The sequence below is a fragment of the Pantherophis guttatus genome, chromosome 7, assembly GCF_059756535.1.
Source record: "Pantherophis guttatus breed Tessera chromosome 7, ASM5975653v1, whole genome shotgun sequence".
NCBI classification, from domain to species: domain Eukaryota; kingdom Metazoa; phylum Chordata; class Lepidosauria; order Squamata; family Colubridae; genus Pantherophis; species Pantherophis guttatus.
Window position 1 is genome coordinate 61,185,250 of NC_142069.1, and position 16,967 is coordinate 61,202,216.

General features: G+C 36.7%; 2 protein-coding genes across 4 annotated transcripts in view; one reads left to right on the forward strand and one right to left on the reverse strand.

The window, feature by feature from the left end:
* Positions 1-16,967, forward strand: part of LOC117673572 (uncharacterized) — a 45,605-nt gene that overhangs the window by 14,816 nt on the left and 13,822 nt on the right. For 2 of the 3 annotated variants that reach the window (XM_034430995.2, XM_034430997.2), the window contains 7 exons: positions 5,899-5,983; positions 8,061-8,122; positions 10,561-10,740; positions 13,702-13,784; positions 14,728-14,804; positions 15,199-15,336; positions 16,256-16,300. In XM_034430995.2, the coding sequence (XP_034286886.1) occupies positions 5,899-5,983; positions 8,061-8,122; positions 10,561-10,740; positions 13,702-13,784; positions 14,728-14,804; positions 15,199-15,336; positions 16,256-16,300 (670 nt within the window). The remainder of the gene's footprint in view (positions 1-5,898; positions 5,984-8,060; positions 8,123-10,560; positions 10,741-13,701; positions 13,785-14,727; positions 14,805-15,198; positions 15,337-16,255; positions 16,301-16,967) is intronic. The other variant, XM_034430996.2, reaches the window with a different exon arrangement.
* TMEM168 (transmembrane protein 168) overlaps positions 11,310-16,967 on the reverse strand; it is a 104,644-nt gene continuing 98,986 nt past the window's right edge. Inside the window, exon 5 of the mRNA XM_087873283.1 lies at positions 11,310-11,464. Within this exon, the coding sequence (XP_087729409.1) occupies positions 11,331-11,464 (134 nt within the window). The 3' untranslated portion in view covers positions 11,310-11,330. The remainder of the gene's footprint in view (positions 11,465-16,967) is intronic.

The window sequence follows — 16,967 nt, forward strand, 5'->3', positions numbered from 1 at the left end:
ACAAAAATCAAGGAAACAGTTGGTCCACTAAAGAGAGAAGATGGCAAGGAAGTAACAGGCAGCAGAGAGAAAGCAGAGCTGCTTAATTCATTCTTTGCATCAGTCTTCACACAAAAAAAACCCCAATAGTCCAACTTAGCAAAAACATAACTCTAAAAGAGAGACTAGAAATAAAAGTTAAGCAAAAAAATGGAAAGAGAACACCTGTCTGATCTTGATGAATACAAATCACCGGAACCAGATGGATTACATCCCACAGTTCTAAAGAAGCTGGCAGATGTCATCTCAGAACCACTGTACCACATCTTTCAAAAATCCTGGTGCACTGGGGAACTACCAGAGGACTGGAAAAGAGCTGATGTGGTTCCCATCTTCAAAAAAGGGAAAAAAACAGACCGAGGAAACTATAGACCAATCAGGCTAACATCAATACCTGAGAAGATATTGGAAAAGATAATTTAAAAAACCAGATCTGCCAACATCTAGAAATGAGTAAAGTAATAATTAGAAGTCAGCACAGGTTTGTTAAAAACAGATCATGCCAAACCAATCTTATTTCATTCTTCAACACAAGTGGCTAAATTACTAGACCAGAGCCTGGTGGCGCAGCAGACTAAAGCACTGTTATTAACATCAGCTGCCTGCAATTACTGCGAGTTCAAATCTCACCAGGCTCAAGGTTGACTCAGCCTTCCATCCTTTCTAAGGTAGGTAAAATGAGGACCCGGATTGTGGCGGCAATAAGCTGACTTTGTATAAATGTACAAAAGTATGAAGGCTATTGCTTAACGCACTGTAAGCCGCCCTGAGTCTCAGGAGAAGGACGGCATATAAATAAATAAATAAATAAATAATAAAAAATACATACATACATACATACATACATACATACATACATACTGTGGACATAATATACTTAGACTTCAGCAAGGCATTCAGCAAAGTAGACCACAAGCTTGGTAAGCTAGAAAAAAGTGGGATAGATAGCATCACCATCAGATGGATTCGTAACTGGCTGATAAATCATACTCAACGAGTAGTCCTTAATGGTACTATGTCTACATGGAGGGAAGTAAGCAGTTGGGTACCACAAGGTTCCTCTTAGGCCCAATACTCTTCAATATCTTCATAAACGACTTAGATGAGGGAATAGAAGGGGAACTTACCAAATTTGCAGATGATACTAAGTTGGCAGGAATAGCCAACACCCTAGATCAGCGGTTCTCAACCTGGGGGTCGCGACCCCTTTGGGGGTCGAACGGCCATTTCACAGGGGTTGCCAAAGCCCTCTCTCACCCACCCCCCCACACCTTCACTCACCTCACTCTCTGCCTCTGTTGGATCGCCGGCCATTCGCTTACCCCACCCACTCCCAATCTATTGGTGCCTCCTGAGTCCCAGCTGATGGCTAGAGGGAAAAAAAACTGTTTAAATTCTTGCCACAGGGCTTCAAAGGGCCGCCCTACAGCTGATCAGTTTTAAAAGAAAACAAATGAGTAGACCGGTGCCTGCAAAAATAGAAAAAACAGCCCCTTTCAGCTTCAGGATAGGTTAATTAGCACAAGTTGATTAGATCAGCCTCGACTCTCAGCTGATTTGCTATTAGCTGTTTTGCGGAGGGCTCTGTAGCTGCAAAAAAATCTCGAGCAGATGTTTTTTCCCCCTAGCTATGCTGAAAAAACAAAACTGAAAGTAAAGCAGGGTCTTTGCTGCAACGTGACAAAATGAGGCAGAGAGAGATTTCTTTTTCTTTTTCCTCACCAAAAAAAGGTAGGTGCAAAACAGCAAACAATGGAAAATTTAGGGCAAAAAAGGAGGTTCAAGATTTTAAAACACAAAAGAAAAAAAGCTCTATTTAACTAGGGACTTGTAATAATTGAGATACTATTAATTGTATATTGTGTTGAAAGCAGAAATGGTTAAGTTGTGGTTTGGAGGAATATATGGGGGAAATTATTTGGTTTATTATTGGTAAATATAATTAATTGATTTGTAAGAAATTGGATTGCATGGAAATAATTGGAATATTCATGTTCATATTGATTAATATACAACAAAGATAGTTATATAACTAATTGATTTATATTAAAATGTTGAATTTGTATTAAACAACTGTATTAATAATTACATAATTAACCAATGTGAGGATGGATATAAAAATAGATGACAATGCGAAGGGGTATAATATAGAATAGAAGGGAAAAATTGAATTTGATTAAGATTAGAGATGAGGATGAAGGGTAATATTGGTTTTTTTAAAAAAATAGATGAGGAATAAATATGGCAAAAAGGAAATAAAGAAATTGTAAATTTAATTGAAATGACTAAACATTGTTTAAATTTGTGAACCGGCCAAATACTCTGTTCAAAGAAAATACATTGTATGTTTGTATGTGTGTTTCTAATTATTGCTATTTATTCATATTTGTTCTCTTTTATTCTTTAAAGTTAAACAATTCATTCTTTATCTTAATATCTTCATATTTGTTTGGGGTTGGTTTTCTTCCCTTTCATCTTTTTTATTGTACAGCAATCTTTCTCCTCAAACCTACCACCTCTCTCTTTTCTTTCCTTCTTACTTTCTCTTCCCCCCCTCTTCTCCTCCCTACTTCCTCTTCCTTTCTCCTTCTCCTCCTCTCTTCCTCCCTCTCTTACCCTCAGTCCTACTCTTAATTTCCCTTCCCTTCCTTCATCCCTCTCTATTGCTGTATCCTTTTATGCATATGGACTACTCAGAGGGCTGAAAAAGTTATTTTTGTCTGGTCCTCGCACTTTTGACTGGTCCTCGCACTTTTGACCAGTCCTCGAACTTACGACTGTCCTCACATTTTACGTTTTTGCCCTATCTTGTCACCATGGTGAAGAGAAGCAGTTGTGAAATGAGTGACATGGTTGTTAAGAATGCTACAATGGGCATAAATGATAACCAGTCATAAGTGCGAAGATCGGTCAAAAGTGCAAGGACCTGTCAAAAATAACTTTTTTCAGCCTTCTGGGTAGCCTTCTCCTCCTCTCTTCCTCCCTCTCTTACCCTCAGTCCTACTCTTAATTTCCCTTCCCTTCCTTCATCCCTCTCTATTGCTGTATCCTTTTGTGCACATGGACTAGTCAGAGGGCTGAAAAAGTTATTTTTGACTGGTCCTTGCACTTTTGACCAGTTCTCGAATTTACAACTGTCCTCACATTTTACATTTTTTGCCCTATCTTATCACCATGATGAAAAGAAGCAGTTGTGAAATGAGTAACATGGTTGTTAAGAATGCTGCACGGGCATAAATGTGAGGATGGTCATAAGTGTGAGGACCAGTCAAAAGTGCGAGGACCTGTCAGAAATGACTTTTTTCAGCCCTCTGAGTAGTCCCTATACACATAGCCATTGCCACCCGGTCACATGACCAGCTAGCCATGCCCACCCAGTCACATGATCTCCAAGCCACGCCCACAAAATAAGCCACACCCACAGAACCGGTAGTAAAAAAATTTAGAATCCACCCCTGGTTGGGGGTCACCACAACATGAGGAACTGTATTAAAGGGTCGCGGCATTAGGAAGGTTGAGAACCTCTGCCCTAGATGATAGCCTCAAGATCCAGATGGATCTTGACAGACTTGAACACTGGGCTCGATCTAACAAAATGAAATTCAATGTAGAAAAAAGTAAGGTCTTACACTTAGGCAAGAAAAACCAAAAGACTGGGTGAAACCAGGCTTAATAGCAGAAACTCTCAGAGGGATTTGGGAGTGTTTGTGGACAACCAATTAAATATGAGCCAACAGTGTGTGGCAGCAGCCAAAAAAGCCAATGCAATCCTAAATTGCATTAACAGAGATACAATCAAGATCTAGTGAGGTACTAATACCACTTTATAAAGCCTTAGTAAGACCACACCTAGAATACTGCATCCAGTTTTGATCACAGTATAAAAAAGATGTTGAGACTCTAGAAAGAGTGCAGAGAAGAGCAACCAAGATGATTAGGGGACTGGAGGCTAAAACATATGATGAATGTTTGCAGGAACTGGGCATGGCTAGTCTAGTGAAGAGAAGAGAAGAGAAGGAACGGGAGCATGATAGCAGTGTTCCAATATTTGAGGGACTGCCACAGAGAGGAGGGGGTCAACCTATTTTCCAAAGCACCTTTCAGAAGTCGTGGGAGCTTCATCACTGGAAGCTTTCAAGAAGAGACGACTGCCATCTGTCAGAAATGGTGTAGGCAGGGTCTCCTGCTTGGGTGTGGGGTTGGACTTGACCTGCAAGGTCCCTTCCAACTTTGTTAATCTGTTAAGTATGTAATAAAAGAAGTAAAAATGGCTGTGTATGGAAGTGTGATTCTGTCCACTTTGCTACATGAGTTAGATATGATGGGAGAAACCTGAAACTTGAGTCACTTAGACTCAAAAAAATAAAATAAATAGTAGAAATGAATAAAGTAAAAATGACTTACTTAAGAAGTATTGTTATTTTAAAAAGAAGAATAGGTGGGGTTAAGAATAGATGAGTGGAGAGAATAGTGTCAAATTCTAAAACAAGTGTATATAGAAGAGTGGAAGGGGTAATCCTAGAAAATTATGATAAGATAGAATTGATGAGATCTTCAAAAGAAAAGTGGGAAGGACAGAAGTCAGTATTTAAAACAACATATGGAGATAACAAGTAATGCTTGTTTGCAAAACTATAAAAGTATTGAGGGATATAGTGAATGGAATTCATGAAAAGTGGATTTACATATATTTCCTCCCCCTCTTATATCACGACTTTATGTTCTGTACTATTTATGCATTTTTCATAATAATGTTTTCCCCAATAGGAAATAACATGATGTTTTGCATGTGTGTGTATTCTTGTGATCTGTTTATATTACAGAGGAAACAGAAATTATTGTAAGTGTTGTATTGTCTTTTATAGCTCCAATATAATGTAATTAAACCCTTTCTCCATTCTCTTTTGAAAGAATGAAAAAGAATACAGTATATGAGAATATATATAATTTATTGGTTCGATTTATATGCCGCCCTTCTCTGGAGACTCAGGGCGGCTTACAATGTGTTAAGCAATAGCCTTCATACTTTTGCATATACCTGCTTAGTAGGGCTTTCAGCCCCCCCTAAGCATGTTCTTTTATATACAAAGTCAGTTTATTGCCCCCACAATCTGGGTCCTCATTTTACCTACCTTGGAAGGATGGAAGGCTGAGTCAACCTTGAGCCTGGTGAGATTTGAACTAACAGTAATTGCAGGCAGCTGGCAGCTAAATGCTACTTAACAGCACTTTAGTCCACTGCGCCACCAAGGCTCTTGGTGTTATTGTACTGTTGCTTGTTTAATCTCTTGGGTTCAAAGTTGATATAATTATGTAAACATTACTCTTGAGTGATGATATGAATCATCCCCATAGGATTCTGAACACTTTAGGGAATAATCTGATAGAACCTTGCTGGTGCAAATAAGGAGCCTGAGTGGCGCAGCAGACTAATGCTACTGTTAAAGGTAGTATTTAGCTTCCAGCTGCCTGCAATTATTGCGAGTTCAATTCTCACCAGGGTCAAGGTTGACTCAGCCTTCCATCCTTTCTAAAGTAGGTAAAATGAGGACCTGGTTTGTGGGGGCAATAAGCTGATTTTGTATAAAAATATACAAAAGTATGAAGGCTATTGCTTAACGCCTTGTAAGCCGCCCTGAGTCTCCGGAGAAGGGCGGCATATAAATCAAAATAAAAATAAAAAATTTTAAAAAAATAAATCTGTAATGTGAAATAAACAAAAGAACAGTGGGACTAATGCAAACAACTCAAAAATTCCATTAGCTTCACAGTGACAATGTATATAATGGTATAACAGTGCACTGGGTACTGAAAACTTCATTACCTATTTCAGTTCACATGATGTTTTCTTTTTGCCAGAACGTCTGTCAAGTTGGTTGTGCTTCTGGGTCTTTCTATCAGATACCTGTTCTAGCAAGGAGAGCTTATTCATATGTAAAATGTGGTATGTTTTAAAAAAGAGTTGTATTTCAACTCAACTCTTGTTTTTGTAGCAAGATAAACTATAACATTAATATAGATATAGTTGAATTGGCACTGTAGAAGAATAAGAATAGGAAATAAATAACAACCTTGTTATGATTTTAAATCTTACAAAGTTCTGATTTGAAATTCAGTGAAAATCAACACAAAGAATGTGGACTGACATCCACGCTCACAATTTCTGAGCATTTAACTGAAGGTCTGAATATATCCTATATTTGAACAATATGTATATATTTGGCTCTGTTCAAACCATTGGATGGATATTAGATGTGGTGGGCAATAAACTTACATTTCCTTTCTATGTAGTAAGAATGTTTACATTTTGCAGGAGTGGCACAAGAACATAAAGGCTAGGCATGTGGAAAATCCCAAGATGAAAAATCTTTGCTTGTGTGCTACTGCCTGCCAGAATGGGACATAAGTTCTAACAAAATGAAATTCAGTGTAGAGAAAAATAAGATTTTACACTTAGGCAAGGAAAGCCAAATGTTCAGGTACAGATTAGGTGAAACCTGGCTCAGTAGCAGTAACTGTGAGAGGAATTTTGGAATCCTAGTGGACAATCACTTAAATATGAGCCAGTAGTGTGTGGCAGCAACCAAAAAAGCCAGTGCAATCCTAGACTGCATTAATGGAGGGATAAAATCAAGATCACATGAAGTATTAGGACCACTTTATAAAGCCTTAGTAAGACCATACTTAGAATACTGTAACAAGTTTTGGTCACCATATTATACAAAAAGATGTTGAGACTCTTGAAAGAGTGCAGAAAAGAGCAACATAGAGGATTAGAGGGCTGGAGGCTAAAACTTATGAAGAATGGTTGCAAGAATTGAGTATGTCCAGTCTAGTGAAAAGAAGGACTAGGGGTGACATGATAGCAGTGTTTCAAATTTTTGAAGGCTGCCACCAAGAAAATGGGGTCAACCTATTTTCCAAAACATCAGAAGGCAAGAAAAGAAACAATGGATGGAAGAAACAATCAAGGAGAGAAGAAACCTAGAACTAAGGAGAAATTTCTTAACAGTGAGAATAATTAACCAGTGGAATGGCTTGCCTACAGAAGTTGTAGGTGCTCCATCACTGGAGGCTTTTAAGAAGAGAATGGACAGTCACTTGTCTGGAATGATACAGGGTCTCCTGCTTGAGCAAAGGGTTGGACTAGAACGGGTGTCAAACTTGCAGTCCGTGGACTGGGTGCGTCACATGCTGGTCATGCCCATCCCCATTTTAGCAAAGGGGGAAAAAGTTGCGATACATCACATGATGACAACGTGTCATCGCGGGTTTGACATCCCTGCACTAGAAGGTCTCCAAAATCCCTTCGAACTCTATTATTCTGTTAGAAATTATTTAATTAACTGGAGGAAGAAAGTCTATGTTTCATTCAGTATAACTATAGGACAAAAACCCATTTCTGTATAACTATACCTATTGTGTATAGGTGGAATATATCCAGTGTGCACACATGTTGAGGACTCAAAATGAAATAAAACCTGAATGGGTTATATGATGCTTTTGGATTGATTTGCAATCAGATTACTGTATATAGGATTTGTACTTAAAGTGCAATGTAACTATTTTTGATTTTGATCTAGCCTGTTTCTCTCTCTATATATATTTATTTTGAAATCTTTTTTGGTCCTTTTGGTTTATTTTGTTTTTATCCTTTCTATGTATCTTTTATATTCCACTGCTGAACATAGGCAGTTTTGGAAGAAATTGTTCACAGTTTACTCAAAATAATACAGTAGCTGAATGCTGCATTGATGAGTTCTCGTCAAACCTCTGACCTGTGCTTTCCATTTCTCTCTCCTATATTGTAGAGACAGAGACTTAACCAAGGTTCAGTTTTAGTCTGTATGATTCTTGACGTTGCGTATGAACCAGGCCTAGTAGTTGTTATTTATATATTGGAGGCCCAAAAATTTAGGTCCTTTTGCTGATTTGACAAAAAGTGTGTGAGGTAAAAATTGTAAGCCTCCTTTTTCTACCACTAAAGCCACTATGTGTCTCTCTACTGTTTCTATTTCCAGGCAAGATTAAAGAAGCTATACGTGATTCCACAAGAGCTGTTAATTTAGATTCTTCAAATCCTGTGAGTAATAATGAAGAAATTTTCTATCTAGCTATATGTTTCCTACAGTGATTGAAGATCTTCTCAAATGGGTTGTTCCTCTCACTTGCTGTGAATAGATAGATTTATATAAAATTATAAAGAAATATTTAGTAAAGAAACAAAGAATTATAGAATTTTATTTCTGTGGCAATTTTTAGATGTTCTCTTCTCATAGAAACAAGAAAGGTAAAGGTATCTTTTGGATAAACCAAAGAATGAAAACTTCTTATAGAAACCCTCTCTAAAGAAACAAAAGAAATAGTAAACCGAACTTGGAGCTATGCATTAAAAAAAAATTAGTGAAGCATTAGGATTGACAACAATTTGTTTCATTTGCTTAAATGAAAGGCATCTCAGGAAACATTGGTTCTCAAATTAGATGAGGTGCCATAGAATTAATTGCTCTACCTGCATTCAAGCAGTTGATATTATCAGATTAAAAGTGTAATTTATAATATATGGAAAGTGTCCCTCAAGTCATTAGATTCCGATATCCAGTAATGTCTGCAGCAGGAGGGTAGGTCAATAGAAGTAAGATGGCATTATGCCATAACATCTGAGAAGCTATTTCACCCCAGTGGGATTAGCCTATTCCACTTGCTCCAATGGAAGGGGTTTACTGAAACCCCCATCTGCTAATGAATTTTAGCTGACAGGCTTGAGAAGAAGAGCCTTTTCTACTATGGCCCTTGCCCTGTGGAACATGCTATCCTGATTTTGCTGGTTGGCTTGGGGCTCCAATAGGAGTGCTCCTTACTGGAGATATGGGATAAGACCTCACTCCCATGCAATCCATACCCTTGGTTTTAGCTCTTATGTGATTTTTCAATTTTAACTGTTTCCATATTAATCTTTTTTATTGTTTGTAAACTGCTCTGTGAGATGGGTGGCATATAAATTTAATTAATGCATGCACCAGAGCCAACAAGATAGGAGTTCACATTAATTTATTAACTATTATTAACTATTAATTATAAAAGAAAATGGCATGATGGATGTCCTACTCCTTGCATACAATGAAAGAAAGACCATGTATATAATGCATGCACTAGAGCCAATAAGATAGGGATTCAAATTAATTAATTAATTAATTAATTAATTAATTAATGCATGCACCAGAGCCAATAAGATAGGGGTTTACATTAATTAATTATTGGCTCTGGTGCATGCATTATATACATGGTCTTTCTTTCATTGTATGCAAGGAGTAGGACATCCATCATGCCATTTTCTTTTATAATTTTGTAGGAAAGAAAAAGTTTATTTGTTCAGTTATTAAAAATTGATATCTCCCATACATACAGACTTCTGTCATTCTTTGTCTATTCAGCAGTTAGAATTAGGAGCACCGTCCCTCTTAAAGCTGACTATAAGATGTCAGTTAGGTTTTTTTTTTCCATTCAGATCTTAGAATAAAAGATAGCTTGATTGAGACATTGTGGTAAATTATACTTCGTTTTATTCAAAATGTGTCAAAGAGGTCACTGTGACTTCATGATAATGGCAATAATTTTATTTATTACTATATTTTGAAAAGCACTAATTCTTGCTAGTTCAAAATGCAACAGACAAGAACCCACTGCAATTTGTATATTATCTTTATTGAATATTGTATTGAAAGTGCTCCATCAGCTTCAAATTGATTTCCTGATGTAGTTTAAGGTGCTGAATGAAATAGTCTGGGACAGGAATGTCCAACCTGGGTAACTGTAAAATTTGTGGACTTCAGCTTCTGGGAGTTGAAGTCCACAAGCCTTAAAGTTGCCAAGATTGGACACCCCTGGCCTAGAGTCAAAGTATATAAAATATCCTGTCCCCTTAAATCCTACCCACTAATTTTGATTAGTTTCATAACTGTTTGGGGGTGAAGCTGGGAAGAAACAAAGAGTGATGTTGGCTCTCACTCTAATTAGCTGATATCCCACAGACTTAATTTTTCTGACTTTATTCTGGCACCTGATACCATCAAATTGAACATGTAAGTTATGATCAGTGAATGTTGTCCCTCAAGGGAGCACAAGAACACTATTTGCAAATATCTTCCTTGGATAGGTCTGCAATCCCCTATCATCATGTACTTAAAATAAGGTTGCTATGCACTTTTAAATGCTTTTAAAAACTTGGTTTATTAAATCCATTTTTTTGCTGTTTTGCTATGTGCTTTCATGACACACACATAATACTGCTCAAGAAATAAAGCAATATTTTCTAAGTTTTTATCCTGTAGAGGGTGGGTTATTTACAATGGGTGAAGTATAGTGGCCTGAGAGCTATTAATTGGGACAAATTAAATTCCAGGGCTGGCTGGGGATTTAACTCAGATTTTTCTTGTCCTAATTCAACTAGTACTCCTGTTAAAATACTGAGGTCATTGGGTATTTTTAGTTTGAGCTGAAATTATGTTTTCTATTTTCTAGGATGTATACTGTATCAGAGCTCTTGTATGGAGCTCAGCAAAAGAAAAAAGGAGAGCCCTGGTTGATTTGAATGCTAGTTTCAAACTGAATTCATCTCATATTTGTACTTTGATATTAAGGGGAGCTATTTTAAGCTCTTTGGGTAGCCTGCCTTCAGAGAAAAATAAAGATCATGAAAAGGTAATCCTGTTCTCCTAGAACCTATTGTTTAATATGTTTATCTCATAATGGTTTGAGTATTTTTTTTAAAACTGCAAATTAGTGACAGAATAATAGAAATATGGCATATATTGTTTTTGTTAGTATGAGGTATGGTTTACTCTCATATTTATGGACACAACTACTGACAATGCTACAAACAATTATTTACATTCCACTTGCTCTTAATTCCAGTAAGGAAAATAATTTTTCGTTTTAAAAATTTTTGTATTAAAGTTTGTAATATAAAATACAAATATAATAAAGATTAGAAAGGGAAAAGGAGTGTAATGAAAAAAGAAAAAGAAAGAAAAAGAAAGCAGTGACTTCCAACTCTTTACGATGCAGTAGAATACAAAATACAGTCAACTTTTTGCTTTACATTTCTAGTACTGTAGATACAAGCCGTTTCTACAACAGCAAAGTTGATCTAGTCATCAAAACCTAAGATCAAAATTTCATATTTTTTTTGTTTTAAGCATGAAGTCCAAAACTAGTTTCGAAGTGAAAACAAAACCTGGTAAACTCTTCTCTAATTAAAACAATCAGCTTTGCCATCTGCACCAACTTCATCACTTTTCCGTCCATTTCACTGTGGGAATTGACATGTCTTTCTTTCCATTTTTATGCATACAGGATTCTTCTACAGTCAACATATATAATAACAAAGTTCCAAATATTTTTTCAGGCTCTTTGTCCAGCAGTCCTTAAAAAGAAAACATCTGGTTTCAGCTTTATAGTTGCTTTTAAAAAAGAGATTTCTAAGTTTACCTAGGAAAACAGACGTGATGATATCTTATAAAATAAAGTATATTAATGAAATAAAGCTTGGACCACTCATGGAATATTAAAGCATTTTGAACCTGTAACCAAGAATAACACCAATAATGCCTATTAGGGCAGTGATGCAGTAATGGTAGCAGAAATCACCAAAATGTCTGAATTTTCTCAATAGTCAATCAGCTTTTCAGTAATGTTTTTGTAATCTGAGACAGCAGTGAGATTCATACACTGAACATTTCTAAAAATTAGTGTTGTATTATAAAAATTTAGGTAAGTTTCCCCTTTCTAGTTGTATCTGACTCTTGGGGGTGGTGTTCATCTCTGATTCCTAGCTGGGCAGTCAGCGTTGTCTAAAGATGCTTCTGTGATCATGTGACTGGCATGACTATGCTGAGGCGCATGGAATACTATTACGGTTCCACCAATGTGGTACCTATTTATCTACTTTTGCTTGCTTTTGAACTGCTAGGTGGCAGAAGCTGGGGCAGGAATGGAAACTTACCCTGTCACACAGTGCTTGGGATTGAACTACTGACTTTTCGGTCGATGAACCCAGCATTTTAACCACTATAACACCTATGGGATCACCGCTTTCAGGACTTTTAGCAGAGATCGTAATGCAATGTCTGAAATTGATAGCACTTCCACAAATACAACCCAAAATATGGATCAGATATAAAGATGACACCTTCACCATAATAAAAAAAGACAAATTAGAGAACATCCATAAAATCATCAACAACTTCCTCAAAGAAATCCAGTTTACCAGAGAGGAACAAACAACTCACTACCCTTCCTAGACATCCTGATCAGCAGAGACCACAAGGGCAAACTAGAAGAAACACAAGTGTACTGAAAAAACACCCACACCAATCAAGTGTTTCACTACTAAAGCAACAACCCAACCTGCTACTGCAGCAACCCTGGACAGCAGAAAAAGGAAACAGAGCATCTAGACAACATCTTCCAACAAAATGGATATGCATGCATTAAAAAGTGCCTGACCACTCAACCCAATACAGCACAACCAAGACAAGCTGTAAAAAAAAATAACACTGGCATACATCAAAAACATTTCAGAAACCGCAAATAAACTATTACATCCACATGGAATCAGTGGTGCAGTTGGTGCAGTCATCATCATTATAACTGACTGACCTTGCTGCTGGTCTTCTCTTTCCTTCCACCTTTCTCTACATTAAAACCTTTTCCAGACAACTAAGCCTTTGCATAATGTAGTTCTTTGTATTGGCTATTGTTTCTCAGTATTGAAGTCGAACTACCTGGAGGACACCAGATTGGGAAAACCTGACCAAGATTCTTTACCCTGTTACCAAAATGTGATTCTCTACTGTGGCCTAGTGGTTAAGCCTTTGGGCTCAGCAACTGAAAGGTTGGCAATTCAAGATCCAAGTATCATGTGATGAGGTGAGCTTCCGTTCTTGCCCTAGCTAGCTCCTATCAACCTGTCAGTTCAAAAGCATGCAAATCCAAGTAGATAAATATGGTCCAATTTGGTGAGAAGGTAAAAGCATTGGTATATATTCAGACAAACTGGTTCCCTCAGCTAGGAAACAGAGATGAGCTCTGCTCTTAGAGTTGACATGATTGGACAGGGGAAATCTTTACGAATGAAGGTGTGTCCAAGAATAACGTTACAGGATCCAACCTGGGTCGGCCACCAGGACCAGAGGTTTTGTCTTCCAAGCTTTCTGATTCATGCTCGTGTCCATCCTTAGGGAACTTCTCTTTTAACTTTTTACCTTTAAAGAGAAATCTTTACCTTTAATAAAGAGACAACATTTTACACTTCTAAAATCTAGTACAGATTTTTAAATCCTGCCCCGTGGCTGCACCTAGCCAACTTTAACTGATCTTGCACAGCTAAACAGGATCAGACTTTGATAGCTATTTAACAGGAAATCACCAGAAGTTATTAAGAGTGTAGGGTAGATTAGGAAATCAAAACCACATCCTGGAAGAAACTAGTAACAGACAAGTTCTGAACTGCGGCCAAGACAACTATGTGAATGAAGACCTCAGAAATCAAGCTCAACTTCAATGAGAATTTCTCAAATCTTACATTTCAAATGTCTAATTATATTTTTCAAATAGCACTGTAATTATCCAGGTATGAAATATGTATTTGTTTTCCATTAGGCCTTGGTTCTCTCTTGGGACAGTAAGGATTTCTGTGATGTGGAAGACTTTTATCATCCTAAAATGCTCTCTTTCTATGATAAGTGAGTATAACTATAAGCTTCAGGGAAATCATTGTTATATACATAGTGAATAGGGAGACCTCCCATCCGAAGAGTTTCACACATGAAAGAGTTAAAGAAAAATCTTAATCTGACCTGCCAATCAAACCTAAACTTGTCAATCCAGATAGTTGATGGAGAAATTCAGTGCCCAGGGAGATCAAATGCTGGTGTCAACAAAGAACAGGAATATTGTTTTCTTAAGTGGCTTCCAAAAAGAAGACAATTCCTGTTTTGTCTTTGGTGTTTTTCCTTTAAGAGAAGAACAGTTGACTCACTCGGCATGTAAGAAGAGCCCTGACTTGGCAGTGGGATTGAGAATAAGGAAAAATGCAATAATAAACTAATTTAAATCAGATATACATTAGAATGTATCCATGGAGCTTGGTTTGTGTGTGTATGTGTGTGTGCATTTCAGCCATGAGTGGAAGCAGTTCATTTCCCCCATCTCTTGTTTTCTCAGTCCCCCTTTAATTAATATACATACAAAAGAAAGATAATAATTAATCTTAGCACAAGGAAATTATGATAAGATGAAATGAATGAGAAGAGATTGCCACTTTGCTTGCTTCTGAGTAATTCAACATGATAGAGGATTTCTGCAGAAAAAGTTGTTAAGAGGCAATATTTACTGAATAGTTGCCCTGGAAGTATGGAATGTGTAGTAGAGATTGTGAAGGATGGGCTTCAAGACACCCCCCTCTCTTGAGGGAAGTGGAGTGCCCAACTCACCATGTCTCGTATGTGAGTGTGTTTGCAAGCTCCCTTTACATGTGCAGAATAATAGCATCTACATGTATCACTTATTTGCAGATGCAAACTGTTTTCTTTATCAGAACTTTATCTGTTTCAGATTGTATGACCCTTTAAAGTTTATATATATAAAGTGTAAAAAGATAATAAAGCTATAGTAATTGTTTTACAGATTCTTGTGGTCTCTAAATGCTTTTCACACCATAACAGAAATCAACCTCTTTGATGGAGCTACATATGCAGCCAATTGTAAGAATGAGTGAATGTATATAATGCTACTTTACTTCCTTTTGTTAGTGTCTTTTACTTTAGTTGTGTTATTCAGCATATCCTTGATTATATAACCCTGATTAATAGTTTTAATCTCCAAAAAAATTAATACACATATTATTTTTCCTTGGCATAGACGAGTTTCGTAGATTTTACTTTGTTTGCTTCACTATCTTGTGAATGTTGGATTTTGCACTTACTTGATTTGATATAGAAAAGTGTATAAAGTACAGGGGTGTGAGTTTAACAGTAGAAGCTGTTCATATAAGATTTATTTCTTTTTTTTTTTTTTTACAAGGAATTGGCTAATTTTTTGTTCTTTAATTGCTTAACTCTTTAATGCATTTTGTTTGTTGTATTCCTGAATTGGCAGCAAACATAACTAGAGATGTGGGACAATCAAAGAAATCATTTAGATGTGGATCTCTTGCAACATATTCCGACAATACATCCTTAGAAAGAAGAAAAGTATACACAGAAGCAGTCAGGCAATCAAGTATAGGACTTAATGGTAAATACTGCAAAGGTTTTTGAACAGAATAAGAGTAAGAGGGCATAATCTTTTTTCTAGATACCATTTTCCTGTACTATATAATAATGTAGACTTTGATTGTAGACTTCCAGGCTGTCTTTGTCAAAGGGCCATTTGATAATGATGATTTATAGCAAGCATCACTGCTACAGGGACACTTAATTTCTCACAATCTTGCCCTATTTTACTATTTTACTGTGAATTTTCTATTGCTTACTGAACTGTGATATATTTGTAACTTGCCAATTACAGAAACTATTAGAATAATAGAAGAATCAAATCAAATCAAAAGAACACCGCTTAGGGGGGCCCTGAAAGCCCTACTACGCAGATATAAACAAAAGTATGAAGGGTATTGCTTAACGCATTGTAAGCCACCCTGAGTCTCCGGAAAAGGGCAGCATATAAATTGAACCAATAAATCAACTTTAATTAAGATCAAAGATAACTCAAATATACATTATATATAGGCTTTCTCTGATTTCACAGAAATTAAAGTCAATAGTCTGAAGCCCCTGGGCATATCAAAATTACCATTTCTTTTATGTCATGTTTAGATACAAATAGTTCAGCAGTGGCCTAAATGTCAGCTATTTTATGGAAGAGCAAAGCTCTTTAGGGCCACAGATGTTCTCAAAGTTCTAATGTATCCAGGAAGATGGAATGTGCAATAGTATTCCAATTGATTCTGTGTCCTTTCTGCTTATATTAGGTCACATATTTATTCAAATTGCATGAAGCAGCTTTATGGCTTTAAATAATTATTCAGCTATCCCAATGTAATCATGCTTATTCAATGCAGCAGAAAGATTATACAAGATAGATTATTCATTCTTTTTTCCCCTACCTATTGCTCTGTCTTTTTAAAATATGCTTGAACTCTGGCCTGGTATTCTAGTGAAGAAAGACTCAAGTTCATTTTCATCAATAACACGGGGATCTGGTAATTATTACCATTATTATTAATAATACTGTTTTTGTTAGTGACTAATTTTGTTAGTTATGATAATCCTTCAAATTTAGCATATGAAAACCTTAACATATTCAACATATTTGAAAGATTTAACAGAAGCTTAGAAAGGAAACCTGAGAACATGCTGAATTTCCACATAATGCATATAGGCTTTCCTCCATTTATAACTGTAATCGAGCCTGGCAACTACGGTCAAAGTCATGAGGGCAATGGTGAAATCTGAACTGACTCACTGGCTGCACATGCATGCTGCATGCCAAATGCGCGCTGCATGCGCACATGCGCAGTGCCCACCACGGACTAAATGCGAGGCACGAATAGGTTGTTAAAAATGCTTTTAAAAGGTTAAAAAAAGGTTCTGACTTTCACAGCTGTGGCACTTTTTTTTTTTTTTTTTAATTTGATTTATATGCCGCCCTTCTCCGGAGACTCAGGGCGGCTTACAGTGCATTAAGCACTTGATCATCAGAGCCTTTTTTTTACTTTTAAAAGCATTTTTAACTACCTGTTCCAGAGAACCGGTAATAAAAAAAATGCTAACAATGTAAAAAAACAAAAAGTTCCGACGATCGCACATCGCTCAGTTGATCTTTGGAACTTTTTTTTTTTACATTTTTTACTACCAGTTCAGCGAACC